This window comes from Lolium rigidum, chromosome 6 (assembly GCF_022539505.1).
Source record: "Lolium rigidum isolate FL_2022 chromosome 6, APGP_CSIRO_Lrig_0.1, whole genome shotgun sequence".
NCBI classification, from domain to species: Eukaryota; Viridiplantae; Streptophyta; class Magnoliopsida; order Poales; family Poaceae; genus Lolium; species Lolium rigidum.
This window is the reverse complement of record NC_061513.1, coordinates 5,082,169-5,108,839: the sequence shown is the minus strand read 5'-3', so window position 1 is coordinate 5,108,839 and position 26,671 is coordinate 5,082,169. Positions and strand designations below refer to the sequence as shown.

The 26,671-nt window shown below is 46.5% G+C and overlaps 2 protein-coding genes across 2 annotated transcripts; both read right to left on the bottom strand.

Moving 5' to 3' along the window:
• Window positions 1-4,792: 4,792 nt before the first annotated feature.
• Window positions 4,793-5,509, bottom strand: LOC124662093 (bidirectional sugar transporter SWEET6a-like). The gene has a single exon (XM_047199984.1). It carries the CDS (start codon window positions 5,507-5,509, stop codon window positions 4,793-4,795), a length of 717 nt encoding a protein of 238 aa, XP_047055940.1.
• A 3,260-nt stretch (window positions 5,510-8,769) lies between these two features.
• On the bottom strand, window positions 8,770-12,277 carry LOC124658835 (bidirectional sugar transporter SWEET6b-like). The gene is made up of 2 exons (XM_047196841.1): window positions 11,601-12,277; window positions 8,770-8,794 (listed from the first exon to the last, which is right to left on the bottom strand). The coding sequence occupies exons 1-2, from the start codon at window positions 12,275-12,277 to the stop codon at window positions 8,770-8,772; spliced, it is 702 nt and encodes a 233-aa protein (XP_047052797.1).
• Window positions 12,278-26,671: the final 14,394 nt, after the last annotated feature.

Sequence of the window (26,671 nt, the reverse complement as noted above, 5' to 3'; positions counted from 1 at the left end):
CGGGGCGTATTCCCCGCCGCTAACGGGCGATGTATAGGATTTGCCCACTCGCTCCGACACAAGCGGAATCATGGGCGGCGCCGGAGGAGGAGGAGATCGCCTCCGCCGCCGCGTGGACACCGTCGCCATCGCTTCTCCATCCACTTCAGTCGAGGTGCGTCCGCTCCCTAGGATGATCCGACCACCTTCCCGCCCCTCCCTCTAATTAAGTACCCTGGCTGGATAATCTGATCGACGCAAGAACCCTAGAACTAGGAATTGAAGCATGGAACCCAACCATGATACACTTTTGGGTCTGGATGGAGCACTTCAGCTCTTCAGCCTGTATATATGGAATTACCGTGTACTAGGGTCGGTGACTGTTGTTGATCTGAAACCCAAGGGATTAATCCGTATGGTTCTGCAATGTTTTAGTATTTCTCACGTGATAATAGAAGAATAACTAGTATGACTATGACATTCAAGTAGGGTGGAAATCATTGCTGTAGCCTGCATATCTGACAAGATTGAAGTAATTTGTTCAGGACGGAACAGTAAATTAGACTTTAGACTGCTGTGGAGGCTGGATGCATTTTTAGATATACTGTCGGACCATTGGTGTCCAATTATCGATGCAGTATTAGAACCAGCGTAGTCCGTGAAAATTCCCATCATATCGATGTTTTTCTGGAAAATGTTGTATCACTGGTAACTTTGTACTATCTTAGTTTGTTCCTGTGCTCACAGCTAGGCTAGTACTCCGTACATATCAGAAACAATACAAGCATGAGCCATATTTTTTTTTTATATCGGTGGTTTCTATTGATCTGAAACCCGATGGGACTAACCCAAAATAGGATGCATATAGTTTTTGGTCAAAGTCAACAAATTTAAAGGTTGACCAACTATATAGAAAAAATTATATACATCTATAATATCAAATGAACACCATATGAAGATATATTTCATAATTGTTCTAAAAATGCTGATTTGAGATAATAAATGTCAATACATTTTTCTATATAGTTGGCCAAGATTTTAATAGTTTGACCTTGACCAAAAACTATATGCATCCTGTTTTGGGATAGAGGGAGTATGGTTTTGCAGCATTTTACTATTTCTCACGTAATAATAGAGCAACTGGTATGGAATTTCAATGTGATGGAAATGTAGCATGTATATATGGCTTTTTATTTATTTTCGTTTCGTCTGATGGGATCACCATCTCTTTGAAGTAATTCGCGATGTGCTTAGGACGGGACAGTAGATTAGAGTTTAGACTGCACGGTGGAAGCTGGAGGAATTTTAGATATACCGTCGATGTCTGATTATCTATTCCATATCAGAACCAGCATAATCCATAAAAATATCCCATCGTACCAATGTCTTGATGGTATGTTGTATCACTAGTAACTTTCTACTAGTTTAGTTTGTTCTCTGCCATAGTTAAACTAGTATATATATCATGAACCATACATGTAGTCCCTCCGTCCCTTGAACCAAATTTAGACAAAGTTAAGACATGTTTCATGGGACAAAGGTAGTACAAGGCATTTTTTTATATCGGTCAATCTTTCCCTTTTAGTTCTAGTGCATTCTCGTATTGTGCGTCTTTTGATTAATAACTTGCTACAGGTCAACCTGTCCGCGATCCATGCAATGTATGAGCTTCAAGGTTGGGCAGATCTCCCTGATGGCCTGCTTCACTCAATCGTTGCTCTGTTGTGCTCCTTCCCTGACCTTCATGCCTTCGCTTCTACCTCCCGCTCTTGGCGTGCTGCCTTTTCCTCATACCCGTCCAAACAAACATTCTCGACACTTTTCCCACCTCTTCTCCTACAACATGATATCCCTTGGTGCTCTCCTTGTCCTTACCCTGTTAGCAACAGCTTTGTACCTCTCCTATGTCATGTCACTGATATAACGAACGAAGACACCTACTGTTGCTGTCAGATTCCCCTTTTTGCTCAGATAAATACCCCACCAAGTCCACTGGATGAGTTCTGTTTCAGGGGTTCTTCTTATGGTCATCTCATTTTGTCTAGCAAAACATCATGTCTCCTTGTTGATGTGTTCACAGGTGTTACTGTTTCACCTCCACAATTACCAGTCAACCAAGCGACTCATATCTACTATGGCGCCCTGACAGCCCCTCTAGCATCACCCGACTCACATCTCATTGTCTCGACTGATAATCACAATTTCTTTTGGCATGTTGGTGATCGCTCTTGGTCAGGACGTTCTCTTCCCAATGGAACGCTCACCCAGATCGTGGTTTTCGAAGGCAAGGTCTTTGGCATGGATGCTGAGCACAATATCTTCACGGTGCACTTGTCACCCCTGATTCACATACAAGAAATAGCAGTTTCTTTTGAAGAGTGTGTCATCAGGTGGCGTCTTGGCATCGCATGGCTGGTGGCGTGCACTGACATGCTTCTCTTGGTTGGCTGTCAGGGATCATCTCATGTAAGAACAGGGCAAACCTTTGAAGCATTCCGTCTTGACCTATCAACTGAACCTACAACTTGGGTGAAGGTTGACATTTTGCAGAATAGGGCGATCTTCCTTGGCAGTGACGAGAGAAGCCGGCCATTCTGTTGCATGAACCCAGAGAGATGGGGAGGAAAGAGCAATTGCTTATATTACTATACTAACAATCGAAAAAATTGGACTGCAGTTGAGTTGGGTGAGCCGCTGAAGGGACATGCATCAAATACAAGCATATTTATGTTCACATCTTGTTTCACTATGCTGACACCTATGTGGGTTGTGCCCAGCAAGTTCTCTTCGTGAATGTGATTGGCTCATCGTCTTGATGCATCGTTTGTGTTGCTCGCCATACTAACTTTGGCTGTACGATTACAAGATATTTCGACTCTCTGTAGGCGTGGACTGCCAAGTTCAAAAGTTTGATATGTGCGATCATATTGGCACTACTCATATTTATTTGGACTATTATGACAGCGAACCTGTTGACCTCTTGGTTCAAGGAAGCTTTTGCAGATGGGAGCAGTAGTACTGAAGCTTTTGTAGTTAGTTTCATCCTTCAGTTAGTTCACGTCTTGATGCATGACACTGTTGTGGTTTGTTTCTTCTTTCAGTTATTTGTGCTGCTTAACTACTTATTGATTCTTCTTTTGGTCGGACCGCGGACCGGCAATTTCTATGTGTCTTTTCTATCTCCATATGAGATTCTGGTAGCAAGACATGTATGCTTTGGTTCCATCTGGCATCAAACTTACTCAATGATTGCAAAGGAAAAAAAAAACAGAGCAGAATTTTAATGCTTATGCTTTGGTTCCATCTGGCATCAAACTTACTCAATCTTTCTGTAGTTTCTGTGCATCTGCTCTTGACTTAAGAGAAAATTGTTCTTTGTTCCAATTTTTTGTTGTTGTGCGTTTTTTTTTTTAAAACTAGGCATAAGCAAACCGTGCATGATTGTGTTCCGAAAAAGTTGTGTTGTGGAGTTTTACTCGTACCATTGTGCCTTTATAGGGTAGATAGATAAATTAGATTAGGGCTAGACTTTTCTCGAGATTATGTTTGTGAGGAAATGCTAAATTGTATTCTTTGGCACATAATTCTAAATTATGCATGCATTTGTAACGAAAAATGATCATAGTATTCTTAAGGTATTAAAATGTTTTTTTTATTTGACACTGCATATGTTGTTTAGGGTAATCACCATCATATATGTTCATAAAAAAACATTGACCAACGGGGGACGCTAGGATGATAACCCGATTAAAGTTTGCCCATCCCGCGAAATTACCGCGAAATGGGGATTCGAACCCAGGTGGGCTGGCTGCGCACTCGCCTTGCCTTGCCACTGAGCTGGAACTCACTATTCCAGGTTGAGAAATCATGAGGCATGAGGAGAACCCAATTTCTAATCGTTAGGAGTTTGCGAAACAAATGTGCCGTTCTCTGTATTGGTCATTCATGTTTGGAGAAATCGGTCCCAAACAAAAATCAAACAGCACAGCATCAGGTTTTATGCATTGTCGTTGATCTCATGTTGCAAGCATCCTCATGCTCTGACCAAAGGAATTCCAGTTACGTCTGCCGGAAGGCTCATCGTGTAACCACACAGGTTGATGGCTAGCAGTGTAGAACTCGAATATGGTGCATCTGAAAGTAGCATGAAAACCTATTATGTATGTATATATGGGCGATTGCAGCACTGGGTTCACATGTCAAAGAACTTCTCTGTGTTTCAGGATAATTTCCAAGAGTAATAAAATTGATTTTGTTATGAAAGTATTTTGGCACAAATCTCTACACACATGACTTCCTTACATGCATTAGTGGTCACAGTTTGAAGAGTATGGTGCATTGGCGATACTAATCGGATTTGCAGAGCAACACAACAATTAAATAAATCCAATCATAATATCATGAAAGAATAATAAGATGGACCAAATACAGGTACGCCAATGAATTAACTGAAAACTAACACCGCCAGTTAAAAGTAGAAGAAAGTAATGTCTGAACTAAGGAAGAACTAGTAGGATACAAGTTTAACTGTTTAAGCCTAATAACATGTAGCTGAACCTAGAGGACGGACAGACGGCGGCAGGATGGTGCGCTTATTTCTCGACGGCGATGGAAACTCATGGCTTCTAAATTTAAGCATCATCATCATCATCCTCATCATGGACGGTGATGGAGACGTTGGTGCTGAGGGTTTTGTCTGAACTAATATGTCTGAACTATGGAAGAATTGGCTAGTAGTATACGAGTATATATAAGCCTAACATATGCATGTAGCTGAAACTAGAGGACGGACGGCCTTGCGCAGGAGGGTGCGCTAGACGTTGGTGCTGAGGGTTTTGTCGGCGATGGTTGGCAGCTCGACGTTCTTGGCCTTCTTTGGGGTGGACTTGTAGTAGCATCCGTATAGGATGAGCTGGGCGATGCTGAAGAGCACACCGAGGCCATTGGGGATGGTGATGTAGAGGTCGAACTTGATGAGGGCGTAGGCCGTCCAGCAGCCTCCGTTGAGCAATCCGACGAAGGAGAGGTAGAAGGGCATGTACTCGACGCTCTTGGTTTTGATAACTTTGCCCATTACGCTGAGCGGGGCTAAGTACATGCAGGTGTTGGCGATGACGCAGAGGATTCCGACGATCATGGACCTCCTGTCGTGCGTGTGGGCTCCGAGGAGCACGCCGGTCACGAGGGCGGCCATGAGGACGGCCTCGGCGGCGAGCACGGCGAGCACCCAGAGGCGCTTCCTGTTTGGCGCGTACAGCAAGAAGGTGACGAGGTAGGCGGCCTCGATGGCGAGGCCGATGCCGTTGATGGTGATGACGAGCGTGCTGTTGGGGTGGACCAAGGGGAGGCCGTAGAAGACCCAGAGCATGCAGTTGAAGATGGTGGCGAGGTACGGCACCGGGCTGAACTCCTCCACGTCCTTCTTCTTGATGATCCCCCAGAACGTCGGCACCGGCGACAGGAAGAGCCCGAAGGAGATGACGTTGCCGACGATGCCGACGACGCTCCGGGCCACGTCCGCGGACACCATCTTCAAAGCTTGATTCCGGCGAGTTGCACACGTACGTAGGTGGCTGGCTTGATTTGTGGATAGATCGATCTATCGACTTTTGTGATTTTTGTGATCGCTAGCCCAGCCCTTTATACGCACCCACCCCACCCACCTACCCTGAACCCTACCAGGACACACGCACGTACACGCAACGGATTCCTCCTCTTGTTGTCTACGTACAAATACAATTACAAACGGATAGAGATACCGGATCGAGTTGCCGCGGCGCTTTGAAACCAGATATATCCCTAAAATTAACTTGTTCTGTACGTAATTTTCATGAAGATTCGAACTTTGTTTGCGTTGCCAAATCTCGCTTCGTCTGCCGGGGTCACGTACGGCCGCATCCAAGTTACAATGGGTTATATGGTCACCGGATTCGTTTTGATTTTGAAACAAACATGGATATTGTAATGGATATAGATCCGTATCCGGATATATTATGTTAGCCAACTTTTAATATTTCTTCTCCGATATGCCAAATATATTTACCCAACCTAAAAAAAAATAACAAAATGGTCAAATGTAAATTTCTCAAATTGGACTTGAAATTAACCACTGTGTAAACATCTGATCCGCATCCATATTCGAGTAACATCCACATCACATTCGTAATCCACCACATCCCTCTTCTCATCCATAGTTACCTACGAGTGTGGGAAGGACATCATCCGATCTATTTTCATCCCTACTTACCGCAGATGTTTGTCACTTGCACGGCGGCGCTGCACCTGCACCTGCACGGCGGCGCTGCACCGCGTCGGGCGGCCACCGTTCCTCCCTCCCCGACCTCCTCTCCCGCTGCCACCGCCCAGGGCGTCGCCGGGCAAAGTCCGAGTGGCGCGGCGGCGGTCTTCCTCTGTCGTAGATCGGGGGGTGCGGCGGCGACCGATCCTTCTGGATATTGCAGTTCGTCGAACTTTTTATAACTGTCGGGTAATTTGAAATTAGAGGGCACTCGAGTCCTGCAAACCCTTCGGGTAAAGCAAGGGAGTCTCAGAGTTCTTCACTATCTTCTATTGTTTGGCGATTTTCTTGGCTTCTGTTTTCTCGGCCTCTTTCTTCCCTTGCTCTATCGACCCGATCCCGAGCCATGGTATTTCTTGCTTCACCTTCTCTCTAGATATCTCGAGTTGCTGCCACTGTGCGTCGTGGACTATTACGGCATGGAGGATCTGTGGGTTGTACTAATTCTCGCCCAGCTATCGCTGCTCCCATGACACCAAATCCTGCAATGGCAGTTTGGTACAGGGTATATCGAGGATCTCCCTGCGGTGGCCTGGTTGCCATCATGTATGCATGTGCTGCCATATATCCTGCTTCTGGCGTTTTGGGTATTATATGCCCTCTCGAATCTATCGACATAAATGACATGTTGAGATTTTGGACCAGATTTTCGCGTTCAGCTTTAGGTATACCCGCTATGCGAGATCAATGTGCTCTGCTGTTATTTGCCGAGTTCCCCGATTGCGTACTGAGGTTTGCTCTGCGCTCGCTGGATGCATCCGCCGCGTGCCTTCTTTGATCTAACTTTTCTTGCATCTTTTCGAGTTTGCGCCTCATGCGATTGAGTTTATACTGATACGCTGTTAGCTCTTCCGATGTGGCTTGTGGCCCTGTCCCATGCAGCTTGAGAAAGTTGCACTTGCTCTCTTGGCTGGGTTCCAACATATTTGCTTCCCGTTCCCCTAGTGAGATCTGCGGGGTCGACTAGGGGATTACCCAATGGATTGAAGGCCTCCGATTGCTCATCTTCTTGCACCTCAGGACCCAATGCTCTGATCACGTAGATTTGATGATATGCTGAAGTGGCACTATCGTCGAGCTCATAGTCTTGAACTGCCGGGCTCCTGCTGCGTGACGCTAAGTTTAGCGCCCGCGCATTGTGCGTAGGGTAGGTGACACCGTCGTATAGATCGGCGAAGACCTCCTCGCTATCGATGGAGTTGAATGTGTTGGTGAAGTCAAAATTGGTGAAGCTCCTGAAATCGCTATCTTGATATAGATCGGTTTCTGTGACCGGCCCAAAAGTCATCCCACCGAAGAGATCGGCGAGTTTTCCGCTGTCAACGGGCTTGGTGAAGCGTGATGGCGAAATCTCCTCGTCGCCTGATTCAACGGAAGATGCTGACGATTCCGAGTGATCAGGCTCGACCGCCAATGGTCCCAAAAAAATCGGTGCCGAAAAACAGTGCGATCCTTCTCTCCCGACGAGAAAGCGGAAGCTCCCGACCGTCATCTCCATTGCTTTTTCCAGGTTGACATATGCATGCAAACGGGCAGGAGGGTGAGGAACAAAATCAACATGACCAGATTGGATCTGTTTACCTCCGTCCATCGCGTTGATTGCTACCGATGATGATGATCTTGATGATGTCATCGATATCAGGACCTTGCAACCTTCAATCCTCACTATCGGCGCCAATTGACGAGGGATTAACTCGTTAATTCCTATAAGATGTAGACTTGGGTTTTCGTCGAGAGTTGAGGGCAAGTAGATCTCGAAGGTTGTCAGACGAACAAAGGCGTCCAACTCTACAAAACACGGTGGCTAGGTTACACAATGCTTAGATCCCTTTCTTTACCCTCGACTTCCCCTTTATATAGGAGGTGAAGCCGAGGTCTTTCCATGTCGTACAAGTACAAGTTTATCGGGCCGCATTGGGCCTTTCCTATATTGATTACAAGTTTCCTATAATAACCTTACTTTCCTAATCCAAACATTTTCATCCTTCTGGCTTCTTTGAGTCCATGGGCCTTCCGCTCTAATAATAAACCAGGGGTGTGTATGCGACATGCCCCTTAGGCATGCCTATGTCATCTTGTGCATCCAAGATAATCAACCAAAGCATGACATAGGGCCGTTAGCCGAAGGGCAGCCTAAACCTGGGTAAAAAATGGTCATGTGTGCTTTGTGTATGTTCTTGCTCCACCCGGGAATGATCCTAAGGCGGGGTTGACGCCGAAATGCCTTTATGCCCACTAACCATTAAGAAATGGGGGTGTGTTCATCCCCGGTGTCCGCGTAGGCGAGACACGACATCTGGTGCGCCAGGTAGGGGGCGCTTGTGTGTCGGCATCAACAATCTTCACCATCTTCAGCAACATTCGTGAACACCATCGGCTTCACCACCGTGGTCCTCTTTGGCTGCCTCGACATCAGCCATGGCGCCAGGGAGGAACGCCGTGGTAGGGGCCGGTACCGTAGCGGCGGGCACGCCCACAGACGGGACTCGACCTCATGGCCCTGCTATGGCAGTAGGCCTGGGAGCTGAGCCCCGCGCTCGGCGCGCTAACACCGTGGGGGATGCCGACCCGCACGCCGGACCAAGTGATGTGGATCCACATCCACCTCCGCCACATCCTGCGGTCGAGGCTGGCGCTCAGGCCGGAGGAGGCGCTACCGAGCACGAGGTCCCTCCACCCGACGACGCAAGAGGCGTCAACAACAATGATCAACTTCCCGGAGGCGCAGGAGGCGCCGCCAACCCTGATGCTCCGTCCGGTGGTGCAGGAGGCGCCGCCGGTGGGGTTGTCCCTTCTGGAGATGTACCCTCTGGGGAAGCGGGAGGAGGTCCCGTGCCGGGGTCCCGGGCGCGCCCGCAACCATCATCCGCCCCGTATCTCGCCAGGGGTCGGCAGGCCGCTCCTAGTGCTGGCCGCTCATCCCAGCCCCACCGTTATGGGAACTGTACCTTGGCGGAGGCCTTGGCTGCCGCTAGTGCCATGACGCGGTACCCGCCACTGCTGTGGAATCAATAGTACGAGGCCTGGAGGGAGGAGCTACACGCTCACTTAGAGTTCGCTAGAGGAGCCGGAGGACACTCCTGTCCGCAGGCGCCGCAATGGCGGCGGAGGCATCATCATCCGCGAGCGGTGCCAGCCATCTCCGCCGCGCCTGCGCAAGTGGACGCCTCCGCCGAAGTACAAGGAGGCGGCCTCCATCGTCAAGGCGGAGGATGACCCGGAGGAATTCCCTAGCCCGTGCCAAGCCCAGCTGGAATCCTTCGCGCCGACGGACGAGTTTGCCGAGGCGTAGAGCGCAGCCGACCACCACCGCATGGAGGGGGAGCGCCGCCGTTGCCTCAGCCTCATCATCAACCTGGACGGCGACGATGACGTTGGCCAGTCCAGCAGGCCACACGGGAGGCACGGGGACACCGGGCAGGGCTGCGGCTACATGCCGCAGCCGAAGAAGGAGGAGCCCGACGACGACGAGGAGGAGTACGTGGCGGCGATGTACCGCCGCTTAGGGCTAGGCCGTGGCGGCGGTTATTAGTTTTAGGGTTTTTTTTACTATGTTTTTAAATTTGTAAAAGTTGGCCAAGTATGGCCAAACTATCTATGAATATATTTTTTCTTCGAATTTTGTTATATTTGTTTAATTTTTTTAATATAAGAGCCACGTCTGGTAGCAGTCCGGCCCTTATTTTAGTTTTACCGCTGGAGTCCAGATCCTAAAAAAATCTATATGGGCGGACGAGTGGTGATGCTCTCAGACCTAAGGAAAGGAATTCCAGCTACATCTTCTGGTAGGCTCATCGTGTAACCACGAGGGACAGAGCCAGGAATGGAAGAAGGGGGGGGGGGGGGAAGCATCAAAATCGTAGCTTTTTTTTGGTCTCACAACACAGTAAAATTGAATAGGTCTAGATAATCAAAATATGCCTTTTTCTGAAATATGAATGAACTTACATATCTATCAGTTTGAACTCGGCTTTACGAGCGCGAAGATCGAATGTCTCAATAATTCTTACCGTAAAAATCTCTCAACCATTGAATAATCAGATGACTTACCAATCTTAATTATTCCCCTTTGTCAAATCAGCAAGTGATTTGCAATTTTTGATCTCCGGATGGTTTGATGTATCAAGTTTGAACCAATTAGCTTGAAAAAATTCTGAATTTCGGCTCTTTTGCTCTTCATGTCTACACAAGCGAACAATACAAAATCCCTAATTAATCTAATGTACAGGGATAAGTTCAAAAACAAAGAGATCACCAAATCCAGGAGATCTGGAGATGGTCAAACAAAATCCAGGAAATTACATACGGTGATACGGGAGTAGACAACCTTTCTTCCTTCGCTGATTTCCCCCATCATCGCTCAAACTGTGCAGCCGCCGGTGACTCCTGACTCGGTGGCGGCCGGCGGGATGCGAGGCGTCGGCCAGTCGGCGCGTCAAGTCCATAATGAAACGATCGCCTGGTCGTGCGTGCTAGGCTGCTAGCACCTAGCGCTGCTCAGGATTGGGGCCAGCGATTCGTTAGGGGGGGGGTTCTCGCCCCCGCCTTTCCTCCGTCCCTGGTAACCACACAGGTTGATGGCTAGCAGCCTAGCAGGGTCGAACTCGAGTATGGTGCAGCTGAAAGTAGCATGAAAACCTATTGTATTTGGGCGATTACAGCACTGGTTTTACATGTCAAAGAACTTATGTGTTTCGGGATTTCTAATCCGGCCTGCAACTTTTTGTCCAGCTATTTTTTTTTCACTACTAGACAGATCAGACTTTCTAGTCTCAGATCAGATCAGACTTAGCCCTTATCTTACGCCCTCCTCTAATCCCGTTCTCAGATACTTGAAGATTTGGACACCAAGGTCTTCTAGTACTACTTAAATTTGACAAACCCTTTCTATTACAGAATAATTTCCAAGCTTAATAAAATTGATTTTGTTATTAAAGTATTTTGGCACAAATCTAGACACATGACTTCCTTACATGCATTAGTGGTCACAGTTTGAAGAGTATGGTGCCTTGGCGATCGTAATAGTATTTGCAGATCAACACAATAATTAAATAAACCAAAATCATAATATCATGAAAATCGTATATAGACAAGAATAATAATAAGGACGAAAGACAGGTACGCCTATGAATTAACTGAAGACTAACACCACCAGTTAAAAGTAGAAGATACTAATATGTCTGAACTATGGAAGAACTGGCTAGTAGTATACGAGTATATATAAGCCTAACATATGCATGTAGCTGAAACTAGAGGACGGACGGCCTTGCGCAGGAGGGTGCGCTAGACGTTGGTGCTGAGGGTTTTGTCGGCGATGGTGGGCAGCTCGACGTTCTTGGCCTTCTTTGGGGTGGACTTGTAGTAGCATCCGTATAGGATGAGCTGGGCGATGCTGAAGAGCACACCGAGGCCATTGGGGATGGTGATGTAGAGGTCGAACTTGATGAGGGCGTAGGCTGTCCAGCAGCCTCCGTTGAGCAATCCGACGAAGGAGAGGTAGAAGGGCATGTACTCGACGCTCTTGGTTTTGATAACTTTGCCCATGACGCTGAGCGGGGCTAAGTACATGCAGGTGTTGGCGATGACGCAGAGGATTCCGACGATCATGGACCTCCTGTCGTGCGTGTGGGCTCCGAGGAGCACGCCGGTCACGAGGGCGGCCATGAGGACGGCCTCGGCGGCGAGCACGGCGAGCACCCAGAGGCGCTTCCTGTTTGGCGCGTACAGCAAGAAGGTGACGAGGTAGGCGGCCTCGATGGCGAGGCCGATGCCGTTGATGGTGATGACGAGCGTGCTGTTGGGGTGGACCAAGGGGAGGCCGTAGAAGACCCAGAGCATGCAGTTGAAGATGGTGGCGAGGTACGGCACCGGGCTGAACTCCTCCACGTCCTTCTTCTTGATGATCCCCCAGAACGTCGGCACCGGCGACAGGAAGAGCCCGAAGGAGATGACGTTGCCGACGATGCCGACGACGCTCCGGGCCACGTCCGCGGACACCATCTTCAAAGCTTGGTTGATTCCGGCGAGTTGCACACGTACGTAGGTGGCTGGCTTGATTTGTGGATAGATCGATCTATCGACTTTTGTGATTTTTGTGATCGCTAGCCCAGCCCTTTATACGCACCCACCCACCTACCCTGAACCCTACCAGGACACACGCACGTACACGCAACGGATTCCTCCTCTTGTTGTCTACGTACAAATACAATTACAAACGGATAGAGATACTGGATCGAGTTGCCGCGGCGCTTTGAACACCAACTTCTTGTTGAGTTCGTATATATCCCTAAAATTAACTTGTTCTGTACGTAATTTTCATGAAGATTCGAACTTTGTTTGCGTTGCCAAATCTCGCTTCGTTTGCCGGGGTCACGTACGGCCGCATCCAAGTTACAATGGGTTATATGGTCACCGGATTCGTTTTGATTTTGAAACAAACATGGATATTATAATGGATATATCCGGATATGAACACCAACTTGTTGAGCACGTACATAATTTCCATGCACATCTTAATGTTTGTTTTGGGGGCGACCGATGATCGTCTGGATCGCTCCCTTGCTTGCCCCATTTTGAACCATCATCCATGCACGTTACATCCCACCACCATCATGGCTTGCTACATGAAGCCTACCACCACTAAGGCTAGCTACGCTGAAGCCCACCACCACCCAGGCACCAAAAATATGTATCCACGTTTCTATTACGAAATGATATGGAAAATGCCAGATTTTTCTCGATGTTGCATACCTTTTTTTTGTAAATTACGCGCACTAGTTTTGTAGAAAAAGCACATGCAAAATGTTGTAATGTATGTATGGGTGTTTGCCACAAGTTTGTGGATTTTGCTGTAATTGTTTGTGTTTTTCGTTCAAATAGATGGTGACTTTTATTGTCATTCAATTTGTACCAAAATAAAATATTGTTAACCACTTTTCCATCGCTACAAAAACATATGATTTTTTGTTGTAAATATCCAAAAAAATATTGATATTGCAGTTAACTATTGTTGTAAACGTCTGATTTTTTTCTTTATTTAGTTGTTAATAATAATTGCTAATAACTTAATTATTTATTTTTGTTGTAATCAATTGTAATTTTTGTAGAAAGAGTTGATAATTTTTTTGTTGTAAATCAATCTGGATAAAAAAAAATTGTTGGTTAGCTATATTTTTAGTTGCTACAAAATATGTGGTATTTTTGTTGTAAATATTTCTTATTTTTGTAGATTTTACAAGATTTATTTTGTTGTAATCAATCTGCAGCAAAATAATTTTTTGTTAAATCATTTTTATAACACTCCCTTTTTTGAAATTTATTGTATTAATTTATTGTAATAGTATATTTTTTGTACGTAGAGAGACTGATTTTGTTGCAATACTCTGTAGCCTCAGGTATGTCCTTCGCTGTAAATATCTCGAAGGTTCGGGACAAAAAGGATACATACTTTCGGTCATGTGGAGAAGACTAGGACCGCGGGTTGTCATCAAAATAGAAAGGGGCCAAATGTAAAAGTTCTGCTGTGGCTGATTCTAAGCGTCGGATCGCGATCGAACGGTCCGGAGAACGACCGATTTTTGCCCAGAAATCCGGCGATCGACGCCTACCGCTTCCCTTTGTTTTGCATTGCCAAATCTATCCGACAACATCCAGCCCGGAACGCACGCAGCACGGGCTTCGCTAGCCGGGTGCAACCAAGGTACAACACGATTCTCTCTCAGGGTTACGCCATCTCCAGCTGTCCGATGTAAAACTGTCAGTTTTGATACGTTTGGTAGGGCCATAGTCGATAATAAATCAGCCGCGCCACCTCTCTTGTCCTTTTCTGTCGGTGTTGTAGATGGGATTGTAACACACATTGTATTACTTGAGTGCAACGCACACATATATAGGTACAATGGGAGGTCTCCACATCTTCAGAAATAAAAGAGAGGAGGGCTCTAAGTGCTAATGTACTAGACACAATATATATACTTATAGGAGGGCTCTAAGCGCTAATTTATTGTAATAGTATATTATTTTGTACGTAGAGAGACTGATTTTGTTGCAATACTCTGTAGCCCCAGGTATGTCCTTCGCTGTAAATATCTCGAAGGTTCAGGATAAAAAGGATACATACTTTCGGTCCTGTGGAGAAGACTAGGACCGCGGGTTGATTCATCAAAATAGAAAGGGGCCAAATGTAAAAGTTCTGTTGTGGCTGATTCTAAGCGTCGGATCGCGATCGAACGGTCCGGAGAATGAACGATTTTTGCCCAGAAATCCGGCAATCGACGCCTAGCGCTTCCCTTTGTTTTGCATTGCCAAATCTACCCGACAACATCCAGACCGGAACGCACGCAGCACGGGCTTCGCCGGCTGGGGTGCAACCAAGGTACAATACGATTCTCTCTCAGGGTTACGCCATCTCCAGCTGCCCGATGTAAAACTGTCAGTTTTGATACGTTTGGTACGGCCACAGTCGACAATAAATCAGCCGCGCCACCTCTCTTGTCCGTTTGTGTCGGCGTTGTAGAAGGGATTGTAACACACGTTGTATTACTTGGGTGCAACGCGCACACATATAGGTACAATGGGAGGTCTCCACATCCTCAGAAATAAAAGAGAGGAGGGCTCTAAGCGCTAATGTACTAGACGCTGGTTCATTACCCTTTAGATACTTAGGTATTCCTATCCATTACAGAAAACTTAGAAATTCTGATTGGTATCCAGTGGAAACTCGGTTTGAAAGCAAATTGGGATGCTGGAAAGGAAAATTGCTATCCTATGGGGATAGACTTGTCCTTATCAATTAAGTTTTAACTAGCTTACCTATGTTTATGTTATCTTTTCTAGAGATACCTGTTGGGGTAAGGAAAAGGTTGGATTTTTATAGGTCTAGATTCTTCTGGCAATCTGATGAAAATAAAAGAAAATATAGACTTACAAAATGGAACATTGTATGTCGGCCCAAAGATCAAGGGGGATTGGGTATTAAGGTTCTAGAACTCAAGAATAGATGTTTATTGAGTAAGTGGCTTTATAAACTGCTTAATGAGGATGGGATGTGGCAAGAATTGCTACAAAATAAATATTGAAGATAGAAGATGTTATCAGGGGTACAAGCTAAGCCCACAGATTCTCCTTTTTGGAAGGGATTGATGAGGGTGAAGGATGTTTTTTTCAGTAGACGGTGTCTCAAGGTTGGTAATGGTGAAGCTACTCGTTTTTGGGAAGATATATGGCTAGGAAAAAGATCATTAGCTGAACAATACCCATCATTATATAATATTGTGCATCACAAGAATGTAACAGTAGCTCATGTGTTATCCCAAACACCTCTGAATATCGGTTTCAGAAGGTTGTTGGTGGGAAACAAATGGACTTTGTGGTTACATTTATGCCAGAAACTAATGATGGTTACTTTGAATGATGCGAAAGATCGTTTTATTTGGAATTTAACACCCAACGGTCTGTTTACAGTAAAATCAATGTATGAGGATCTTATGAATGACCACACCCCTTTTCTGCGAAAATACCTATGGAAAGTTAAAGTTCCTCTTAAGATAAAAATATTTATGTGGTTTATGAGCAATAAGGTTTTACTAACGAAAGATAATCTAGCTAAACGACGATGGAATGGGTGTACAAAATGTGTTTTCTGTGGAGAACAGGAGACTATTGAACACCTCTTTATCACTTGCCCTTTAGCTAAAATACTTTGGCGCACGGTCACTTTCACCTTTGACCTTCCACCTCCAACCAATATTGCAAATATATTTGGTAATTGGTTAAATGGAGTTGATAGGCAATCTAAGGCTTTCATCCGGGTTGGAGTCTCGGCCTTATGTTGGTCTATATGGAGGGCGAGGAATGACATTATTTTTAACAAAAAAAATCTTTTCACTTTTTGCAGGTTATCCATACATTGGCACATTGGGTTCAGTTGTGGGCTCTTCTGTCACCGGAGGGACAGCGGGATGCTATGGTTACTGGATGCACACGACTCCTGACGGTCGCTCAGGATATCTTGTGCCAGGCTGGCTGCTGGCACAATAGGCGTCTACATTGATGGCTACATTGATCTGTACTCTATTTGTGTTTTGTTTCTTTCGATGGTTGATTCTTGTATCAATCCTTGGCGACGCGTGACATGTATCAAATTTTGTAATACTCGTGAACTTAATAAAAGGCCGTGTGCATCATCATGATGCAGAAGCCGGGGTTTTATTCCCCATTTCGAAAAAAAACTAGTAGAAAATGGAGCAACCGTCTAAGCCTTTAGTGCCGGTTCCCTTACGAACCGGTACTTTAGTGCCGGTTCCCTTACGAACCGGTACTAAAGGGGTCATTTGTACCGGTTCAGGTGCTTAGGTGGGCGAGGAGCTTTCGTACCGGTTCGTGTTAGGAACCGGTACGAAAGGTCTTCGGCCGAATTTCAGGCACGGGGTAGGGCCAGGGCTAGACCTTTGGTACCGGTTCATCTAAAGAACCGGTACTAAAGGGTGCCTCTATATGATCCCTGCCCCCCACCCGATCCTTTCTCATTTTTTTTCCTCTCTCTCTCTCTCTCTCTCTCTCTCTCACACACACACACATTTCTAAAATTTTTGCACCTCTCACACTCCAACAAATCTTCATGTTTTCTCCACCATTTTAACAAGATTAACGACATCTATCTATCCAAGGGTTAGCAATATCATCCTTTCTTCCGGCGTTCCTAATTTAGCTCATTTCTTTGCTAGTTTAACTCGTATTATTTTTCTAGTGCTAGCAAGGTGTTCGATGAAATTCCTAAGTTAGGGATTTTATTTTTATATGCAATTTGAGCTGAAATTATAGTATGTTTTGTAGGTTTTAGTATCATCCCCGTCCTCACCGCCGTCGATTGCCAGCGTCGTTCCCTAGCCGGCACCATACCACCTCGGTGAGCCTCTTCTTTTTTATAAAAAAACTTATTTTTATGTGATGAACTTGAATATTAAATAAGTTGGTCACTCATATATCGATGGTGTTGTGTAATTAATGATTTTTGATATACATATATAATGCAGATGATTCGACAGTGGATGTATGGTGATCGGTGCCATCCCGACTTCATTAATGGCATGCATTATTTTCTCAACGTGGCTGATGGCGTGTAGTTGACACGTCCGTTGGGAACCCCAAGAGGAAGGTGTGATGCGCACAGCAGCAAGTTTTCCCTCAGTAAGAAACCAAGGTTATCGAACCAGTAGGAGCCAAGAAGCACGTTGAAGGTTGATGGCAGAGGAGTGTAGTGCGGCGCAACACCAGGGATTCCGGCGCCAACGTGGAACCTGCACAACTGTTGGAGATATGCCCAAGAGGCAATAATAAAAGTGGTTATTATATATCTTTATGTTTATGATAAATGTTTATATACATGCTATAATTGTATTAACCGAAACATTGATACATGTGTGATATGTAAACAACAAAGAGTCCCTAGTATGCCTCTTAACTAGCTTGTTGATTAATTGATGATTAGTTTCATAATCATGAACATTGGATGTTATTAATAACAAGGTTATATCATTATATGAATGATGTAATGGACACACCCAATTAAGCGTAGCATAAGATCACGTCATTAAGTTATTTGCTATATGCTTTCGATACATAGTTACCTAGTCCTTATGACCATGAGATCATGTAAATCACTTATACCGGAAAGGTACTTTGATTACATCAAACGCCACTGCGTAAATGGGTGGTTATAAAGGTGGGATTAAGTATCCGGAAAGTATGAGTTGAGGCATATGGATCAACAGTGGGATTTGTCCATCCCGATGACGGATAGATATACTCCGGGCCCTCTCGGTGGAATGTCGTCTAATGTCTTGCAAGCATATGAATAAGTTCATAAGAGACCACATACCACGGTACGAGTAAAGAGTACTTGTCGGAGACGAGGTTGAACAAGGTATAGAGTGATACCGATGATCAAACCTCGGACAAGTAAAATATCGCGTGACAAAGGGAATTGGTATCGTATGTGAATGGTTCATTCGATCACTAAAGTCATCGTTGAATATGTGGGAGCCATTATGGATCTCCGGATCCCGCTATTGGTTATTGGTCGGAGTGAGTACTCAACCATGTCCGCATAGTTCGCGAACCGTAGGGTGACACACTTAAAGTTGGATGTTGAAATGGTAGAATTTGAATATGGAATGAAGTTCGAATATTTGTTCGGAGTCCCGTATGAGATCCCGGACATCACGAGGAGTTCCGGAATGGTCCGGAGAATAAGATTCATATATAGGAAGTCATTTTATAAGATTTAAAATGATCCGGAAGGTTCTAAAAGGTTCTAGAAAAGTCCGGAAGAAACCACTAAGGAAGGCGGAGTCCCGGAGGGACTCCACCTCCCATGGCCGGCCAACCCTAAAGGTGAGGAGTCCCAAGTGGACTCCCCAAAGGGGGCCGGCCACCCCCCCACATGGAAAGGGGGAATCCCACCCCAAGTGGGATTCCCACCTTGGGTAGGTTTCCCTATCACATGGAAGGTTTTTGGTTCAGGTCTTATTCGGAGACTTGTAGTCCAACACTTGGGGCTTCCACCTATATAATGAGGGGCCAAGGGGAGAGGGCCGGCCACCCCAACACCACAAGGTGGCCGCACCCCTCAAGTGGCCGGCGTCCCCTCTCCCCAAACCCTAGCCGCCCCACTCCTCCTTCTTCCCAGCACGCTTAGCGAAGCTCTGCCGGGATTCTCCACCGCCACCGACACCACGCCGTCGTGCTGTCGGATTGAAGAGGAGCTACTACTTCCGCTGCCCGCTGGAATGGGGAGGTGGACGTCGTCTTCATCAACAACCGAACGTGTGACCGAGTACGGAGGTGCTGCCCGTTCGTGGCGCCGTGATCAAGATCTTCTACGCGCTTTTGCAAGCGGCAAGTGAACGTCTACCGCAGCAACAAGAGCCTCATCTTGTAGGCTTTGGAATCTCTTCAAGGGTGAGACTCGATAATCCCCTCATTGCTACCGTCTTCTAGATTGCATCTTGGCTTGGATTGCGTGTTCGCGGTAGGAAATTTTTTGTTTTCTATGCAACGAATCCCTACAGCGGTATCAGAGCCGTGTCTATGCATAGATGGTTGCACGAGTAGAACACAATGGTTTTGTGGGCTTTGATGCTCTTGTTATCTTTAGTTGAGTACTTTGCATCTTTGTGGCATAGTGGGATGAAGCGGCTCGGACTATCTTTACATGACCGCGTTCATGAGACTTGTTCCTCGTTCGACATGCAACTTGTATTGCATAAGAGGCTTTGTGGGTGTCTGTCTCTCCTACTATAGTGAAGATTTAATTTACTCTTCTATTGACAACATTAGTATCAACGTTGTGGTTCATGTTCGTAGGTAGATTAGATCTCTCGAAAACCCTAAACCACGTAAAATATGCAAACCAAATTAGAGACGTCTAACTTGTTTTTGCAGGGTTTGGTGATGTGATATGGCCATAATGCGATGATGAATATGTATGAGATGATCATTATTGTATTGTGGCAACCGGCAGGAGCCTTATGGTTGTCTTTAAATTTCATGTTGAGTAGTATTTCAAAGTAGTTGTAATAGTTGCTACATGGAGGACAATCATGAAGACGGCGCCATTGACCTTGACGCTACGCCGACGATGATGGAGATCATGCCCGAAGATGATGGAGATCATTGACATAGGCATCCCAAATGGGCCTGCCAAAGATGGTACCCGGGATTTAATGAAGGCCCACTACCCGAAGAATAAGAAGGTTCGAGAGCCCAAGATATATTAAGGAAAGTAGAGTTGTAATAGGAAGTGTTGTTTGTAATCTGGCGGGATGAGTTAGAAACCGTCCCGACTCGTAACTTGTACAAAACGAAACCCTCGGCTCCACCTCTTATATAAAGGGGGAGTCGAGGGACGAGGAGATCATCGAATCATTGTTCACAAACCCTAGTTTTCATAATCGTCGAGTACTTTTCGGCTGAAACCTTCGAGATCTACTTGCCCTCTACTTCTAACTAAACCCTAGCCTATAATCCGTAGGCATTGACAAGTTAATCCCTTGTCAATTGGCGCCGTCTCGTGGGAATTAGAGGCGTAAGGATCCGATCTCGATGGCACGTTCAAGATCTTCGACATCGTCAACCGGAAGCAACACTATGGATCGAGGTAAACAGATCGCCGCCGGTCTTGTTGATTTTGTTCCTCACCCACCCTCCCGTTTGGATGCATATGCGTATCCGGCGGAGCCCATGGAGATGACGTTCGGAAGGTTTCACTTTCGCGTCGAGAAGGAAGGATCGTATCGTGTCGAAATTCCGATTTCGTCGGGATCATCGGCGGTCGATTCCGATTTTTCAAGCTATGCATCGTCAACCGAGTCGAAGAAGAAACTTCGGCAACACGTTACGTCGCATCGTAGCAAGAGAGAAACTCGCCAAGATCTTCAGCCGACACATCGTTTGAGTCATCTCACGGACTCATATATAAGCGATGGCTCAAGCGATGTCGACAGCTACGACTTCATCGACAAATCCATCACAAGGGCAAGGTCTTCATCAATCTCAACAATGATGTCACCAAACCCAACATAGATCCGAGTACAAAATATCATCAGCATTTATGCTATCGAAAATCAAGAAGAAACATCGGAGGCTTTCGACGATTTGGGTAATCCATATGTCGATCCCTCGTATCTAAGGAGAGGTATGGGCACTAAATATGATCGGGCCCACACCACGTGTCGAGTTCAACTTCCACAAGCAGCCTGGGATAGAGCTGCAAAATCCCTAGATGGTTCGGAGCCAATGACGACAACAGCTACAGCTCAAGAACCGCAAGCTTATCAATATAGGCTCGCACGAACCGCCCGAGAAATAGAAAAACAGATACACTGAGTTGAACAGAGAAAGGAGGCAGCTTCGCATCCAAGCAGAGAAGGGCAGATCTAAGTGGACAATCTAGAGTTTCGGATGATAGCCATAGGGAGGCTCGAACAGAGGAAGATCAAGGTTACAACACATACCCGAGCGTAAAGAGAGCACTTGGTTCAAAACCTCGACATGTCCTTTATGTCGATAGATACAAGAGGAAATATTATCCCTAAGACACCAGAAGCTGGGTATATGGCGACACAAGCTTACATCCTCGCATCTAGGCCACCCCCAGGAGATCCAAGGGAAACATTATACAATATGGCGTTAGCAGGGGTTGGAGCTATGGGGACAGCGTTTGTAGCAACGCCTCCCGAAGGAGCGGCAAGGCAAAATAGTCCACGACCTGCAGCAGCAACGGCGGCAGTTCCCGAAGGACCAAGCGGAGCAAGAGACACAGGAGCACAAGCAAGGGTCGATAGAGCGAGGCAAAGCAGTAAGGGATCATCGGCAATCCCCGGAGCTTAACGACGAGGATATGTGCGGCCTGCCGTGCTTCACAAGGAGAGTACGAAAACTCGAGTCCCGTCGGGATTTAAGTTGCCCGATCACTTCAAAAATTCGACGGCTTGCAAGATCCGTAGGATTGGCTAATTGATTACCTCGAGACGGTGAAGTTAACCGGAGGAACTAGAGCAACAGCCATGCAAAGTATTCAGGTGCACTTAAGTGGAGCCGCACGATCTTGGATCAAAAAACTTCCGCCAGGATCTATCGACAGCTGGGAAAGTTTCGAGGACGTATTCGTCAAAAACTTCAGGTCCACGTGCAAAAAACCCGCGTCGTTAGAAGAGCTGAGAGCGTGTCGACAAAAGCCAGATGAGTCAATGAGAAAATACATCCAAAGGTGGAACATCATAAAAAACTCGGCAGAAAATATATCTGACGAGAGAGCAATAGATGCGTTTGTCGCAGGAATTAGGCGTGGAGATTTTGTCGAGGACTTGGGAAGGACCAATCCAAAGACAATATCCGCGTTGATGGAGATAGCAAATAGATGGGCAGACGGAGAAGACGCTGTCCACAATAAACGACACAGTCGCCGCAGGAGGACCGTGGACGAAATTATCAATCGAGGCGACGATTTCCTCGGCAGCATCCGAACTATGACGCCCCAGGGCAAATTTCGGCAGGATTTCGGGCAAACACAGGAGGAAACAACAGAGATGATTATCAGAGAAGCAATGAGCAGCTAAGCGATAATAGGGACGACTCCCGCAACAGTGCAAAATAGTGGGCCAAGGTTTCCAAGACCTTTCGTGTCCCCCGAAGAAATGTTGAACGGACCGTGCCGTATGCACTTTTTCCTCGACAAAGAACGGGAAAAGACAAGCCAGGGCACCCGCAGAAAGACCGTCGAAATTTTCAGTGCAATGTTCGGATGTGCGTAAAACGCTCACGCTCGAGCAAAGACAGAGAAATCCTCGGGAGCCCAGGAGCGAAGTTCACCTACCGCCACCTCCCGCGATTACGTACGACAATCGGCATCAGCTCGGAATAGCGGCAGCACCTCCACCACCACCTTATGTCGATCCTAACTCAAACGGAGCGGTGTCGATGATTCGAAGGGAAGGCCGTCCAACGTAACTCAAAAAGTAATCTCGAGACAGGTGTTCATGGCAGTAGAAAATGCCTCCACCAACAGCTTGAGTACCTCAATTGGTCGTGGCAAGACATCGGCTTCACCATAGCGGATCATCCGCAGCAAGTTCCTCGACCAGTGGCAGCCAGCACTTATTCTCGCCAGCCAGCTATTGCGGGATTCGATGTTTCTCGAGTATTCATAGATGGTGGCAGCAGCTTAAACCTTATGTATGCAGATACATTGAGGAAGATGAACATATCCTTAGCAAACTTGAAGCCAACAGTACACAAGGTTCCACGGCATCACACCGGAGAAACCAAGTTACCCATTGGGGAAGATCAACCTCGACGTTCAGCTTTGGAACCCGAGAAAATTATAGAATCGAGAAACCGGAGTTTGAAGTCGTGGATTTTCCATCGCAAGCACCACGCTTTGTTGGGACGACCAGCATATGCTAGATTTATGGCAGTACCACACTATACATACCTGTTGTGGAGATTGCCCGGACCCAAGGGACCAATCACAGCCAAAGGGAGCTTCGCCTTAGCTGATAAGTGCGACAAGGATTTCCATCGGTTATCGAAACTTTCGGGATGCAAGCCGAGTATTTGGCGTCGAAAAGTATGACCGATTACGACGTACCGCCGTACGTTGGAAGGCCAAATAAAGAATCAACTTTCAATACAGAGAAAAATTCTAAGGAGGTGCAGATTCACCCGACAGCACTCGAAAAGACGACATCCATTGCAAACAACATGGATATCGCATAGGAAAGCGCGCTCGTCGAGTTCCTCCGTGAGAACCGGAAAATCTTCGCATGGTGTCCAGCTGACATGCCAGGAGTACCTGTGGAACTTGCCGAGCACCACCTAAATTTGGATCCATCAGCCGAGACCAATCAAACAACCTTTGCGGCGTTTTTCGGAACCAAACCGCAAAGCTATGCCGTCGTAAATCAATCGACTACAAGAAGCTGGTTTTATCAAAGAGATATTCACGTAAGCCACATGGGTAGCAAATCCCGTGATGGTGCCAAAGAAAAACACCAAGCTCCTTCGCATGTGCGTCGACTTTACGTGTCTCAACAAACATTGTCCAAAGCATCACTTCCCCTCCCGAGGATCGATCAAATTATCGACTCCACGGCTGGATGCGAACGTCTTTCCTTCCCGGACGCGTATTCTGGTTACAACCAGCATCAGGTTAAAAGAAGAAGATGAAGTAAAGACTGCGTTCATTACACCTTATGGCGTGTTTTGTTACGTAACAATGCCCTTTGGTCTAAAAAACGCGGGAGCAACATATCGAGGATGATGCGTAGTGCTTGGCGACACGATTGGGAAAAACGTGCAAGTATACATCGACGACGTCGTCATAACATCAAAAGAAGGATCAACACTGATAGAGGACCTCAAGGAAACGTTCGACAACCTCAACAAATTCTGCCTGAAGTTGAACCCGACGAAGTGTTCCTTTGGTGTCCCAGACAGGAGAACTCTTGGGGTTTCTAGTCTCAAGCAAGAGGGATTGAAGCAAATCCCGATAAAATACAAGCTATTGTAACAATGAGAAAGCCAACAAAGTTGAAAGAGATACAACAGCTAACTGGGCGAGTCGCAGCTTTGAGCAGATTCGTCGCCAGGCTAGGAGAAAAAGCGTTACCATTCTACGCTTTGATAAAACAAGGAGACAAATTCCAGTGGAACGAAGAAGCCGACAGAGCTTTCGAAGATTTGAAGCGCAAAATCTCGACACCACCAATCTTGGTGGCACCGAAGGAAAAGGAACCTCTCCCGTTATATATCGCAGCCACGCCCCAAGTGGTGAGCACGGCGCTGGTTGTCGAAAGAGAAGAAGAAGGAAAACTCCACGGAGTACAGAGGCCAGGTTACTTCGTCGAAGTTTTATCGCCGTCAAAACAAAGGTACCCTCGCACCGTAAGCTAGCATACGGAGTGTTCACAACAAGCACGAAAATTGCGCCACTATTTTTCGGCACACCCGATCATAGTGGTCAATGAGGCTCCTTTGTCAAATATACCGAACAATCCAGAAGTTACGGGTCGTGTCTCCCTTTGGGGAATAGAACTTTCCCTCGGGACATCACGTATGAAAAAGAAAAGCAATCAAGTCGCAAGTTTTGCCGGACTTCATCGCAGAGTGGATGGAGCCGCAAAACACAGGACCCCTGCACTTGTCGAGAACCCGGACCATGAATTTTGACGGGTCCAAGAGAGTAGAAGGAGCCGGCGCAGAGTAATACTTATATCACCCGAAGGCGACAAATTGAAGTATATCCTTCGGATGACGTTCCCTAACGCATCTAACAATGAAGCAGAATATGAAGCCCTCATACACGGGATGAAGATGGCGAAAGCATGCGGTGCAACTCGACTAAAAATCTTTGGCGACTCACAATTGGTGGCCCAGCAAGTTATGAACCAATGTGATGCAGCTCAATGATAGCATGGTAGCATACAAGGAGGTGTACAATGAACTCGAGAAGCTATTCGATGGATGCGAGGTAAACCACATCAAGCAGATTGAGCAACGATGAAGCCGACGTCCTCGCAAACATCGGGTCGCAGTGGCCTCCCGGTCCCGCCAGGAGTGTTTTGGGAAGAAATATCGGAGAGATCTACAAAGCCAAAAAAGGTGCAGAAAAAAGAAAAAACTTCGACACCCCTCGCAGAAACCACGGAGGATGAAGATGAACAAGAGCTTGTGATGATGGTACAGGTTCCTTGGATGCAAGCATATGTATCATACATCCTCAGGAAAGAAATACCCGACGATCCAGTTGAAGCAAGGCGAGTAATTCGACGGTCTAAAGCTTTCACGGTGATCAAAGGAGAACTGTACAAGCGAAGTATTTCAGGTGTTCTGCAAAGGTGTGTAACACCCGAAGAAGGAAGAGTAATTCTGAAGGATGTGCACGAAGGAATATGCGGCCACCACGCGAGTAGTCGAGCCATCGCAGCCAAGGTTTTTCGGGCAGGATTCTACCGGTTGACAAGCAATCGAGGACGCCAAAGAAATAGTAAGGACTTGCGATGCGTGTCAAAGGTTCGCCGCAAAACCTCACTCTCCAGCAGCATAACTAGCACCAATACCTTTGTCGTGGCCCTTTGCACAATGGGGACTCGATATGGTGGGCAAGTTACACAAATCATGGCCAGGAGGAAAGGAATACATGCTAGTAGCCGTCGACAAATTTACAAAGTGGATAGAAGCGAAGCCGATAAATTCGCCGCATGGAGCATCCGCAAGAAAATTCATAAAAGGCCTCGTCTTCAGATTTGGAGTGCCTCATAGCATCGTCACGGACAATGGCAGTAACTTTACATCCAACGAATTCAAAGATTACCGCAAAGAAGTGGGTATCAAGCCGCACTTTGCGTCGCTTGCACATCCTCAAACCAACGGGCAGGTCGAGAAAGCCAATGGCATTATCTCGCAATGGCATCAAGAAACGCCCGTTGGGACCACTAGAAAAAGCTCGACATACCCGGCCCGAAGAACTACCAAGTGTGTTGTGGAGCATCCGAACAACACCAAATACGGCGACACAAGAAACCCCATTTTTTCTCGGTCCATGGCGCGGAGGCAGTACTACCAATAGAAATAGAGCACGACTCCCCGAGAGTCACAGCATATGATGAAGAAGCTTCAAGGACAGCATTGGAAGACGACGTAGACGCACTCGACGAAGCTCGAGACGAAGTATTATCAAGGGTCACCAAATATCAACAGGACTTGAAGAATTACCACAGCCGACGTTTGCGGCCAAGATCCTTTCAAGTGGGAGACTTAGTTCTTCGGCTCACGCAAAAAAGTCATGAAAAACTCGAGTCACCATGGCTTGGTCCCTATATCGTCACTGAAGTA

Bases quoted from the DNA above. Each gene is read 5' to 3' on its own strand.
- LOC124662093 (XM_047199984.1), bottom strand. From the start codon at position 5,509: ATGGTGTCCGCGGACGTGGCCCGGAGCGTCGTCGGCATCGTCGGCAAC.
- LOC124658835 (XM_047196841.1), bottom strand. From the start codon at position 12,277: ATGGTGTCCGCGGACGTGGCCCGGAGCGTCGTCGGCATCGTCGGCAAC. The intron at 8,795-11,600 runs GCCCACCATCGC...CTCAGCTCCCAG, and splicing joins AAGGCCAAGAACGTCGAGCT to GCCTACTGCCATAGCAGGGC.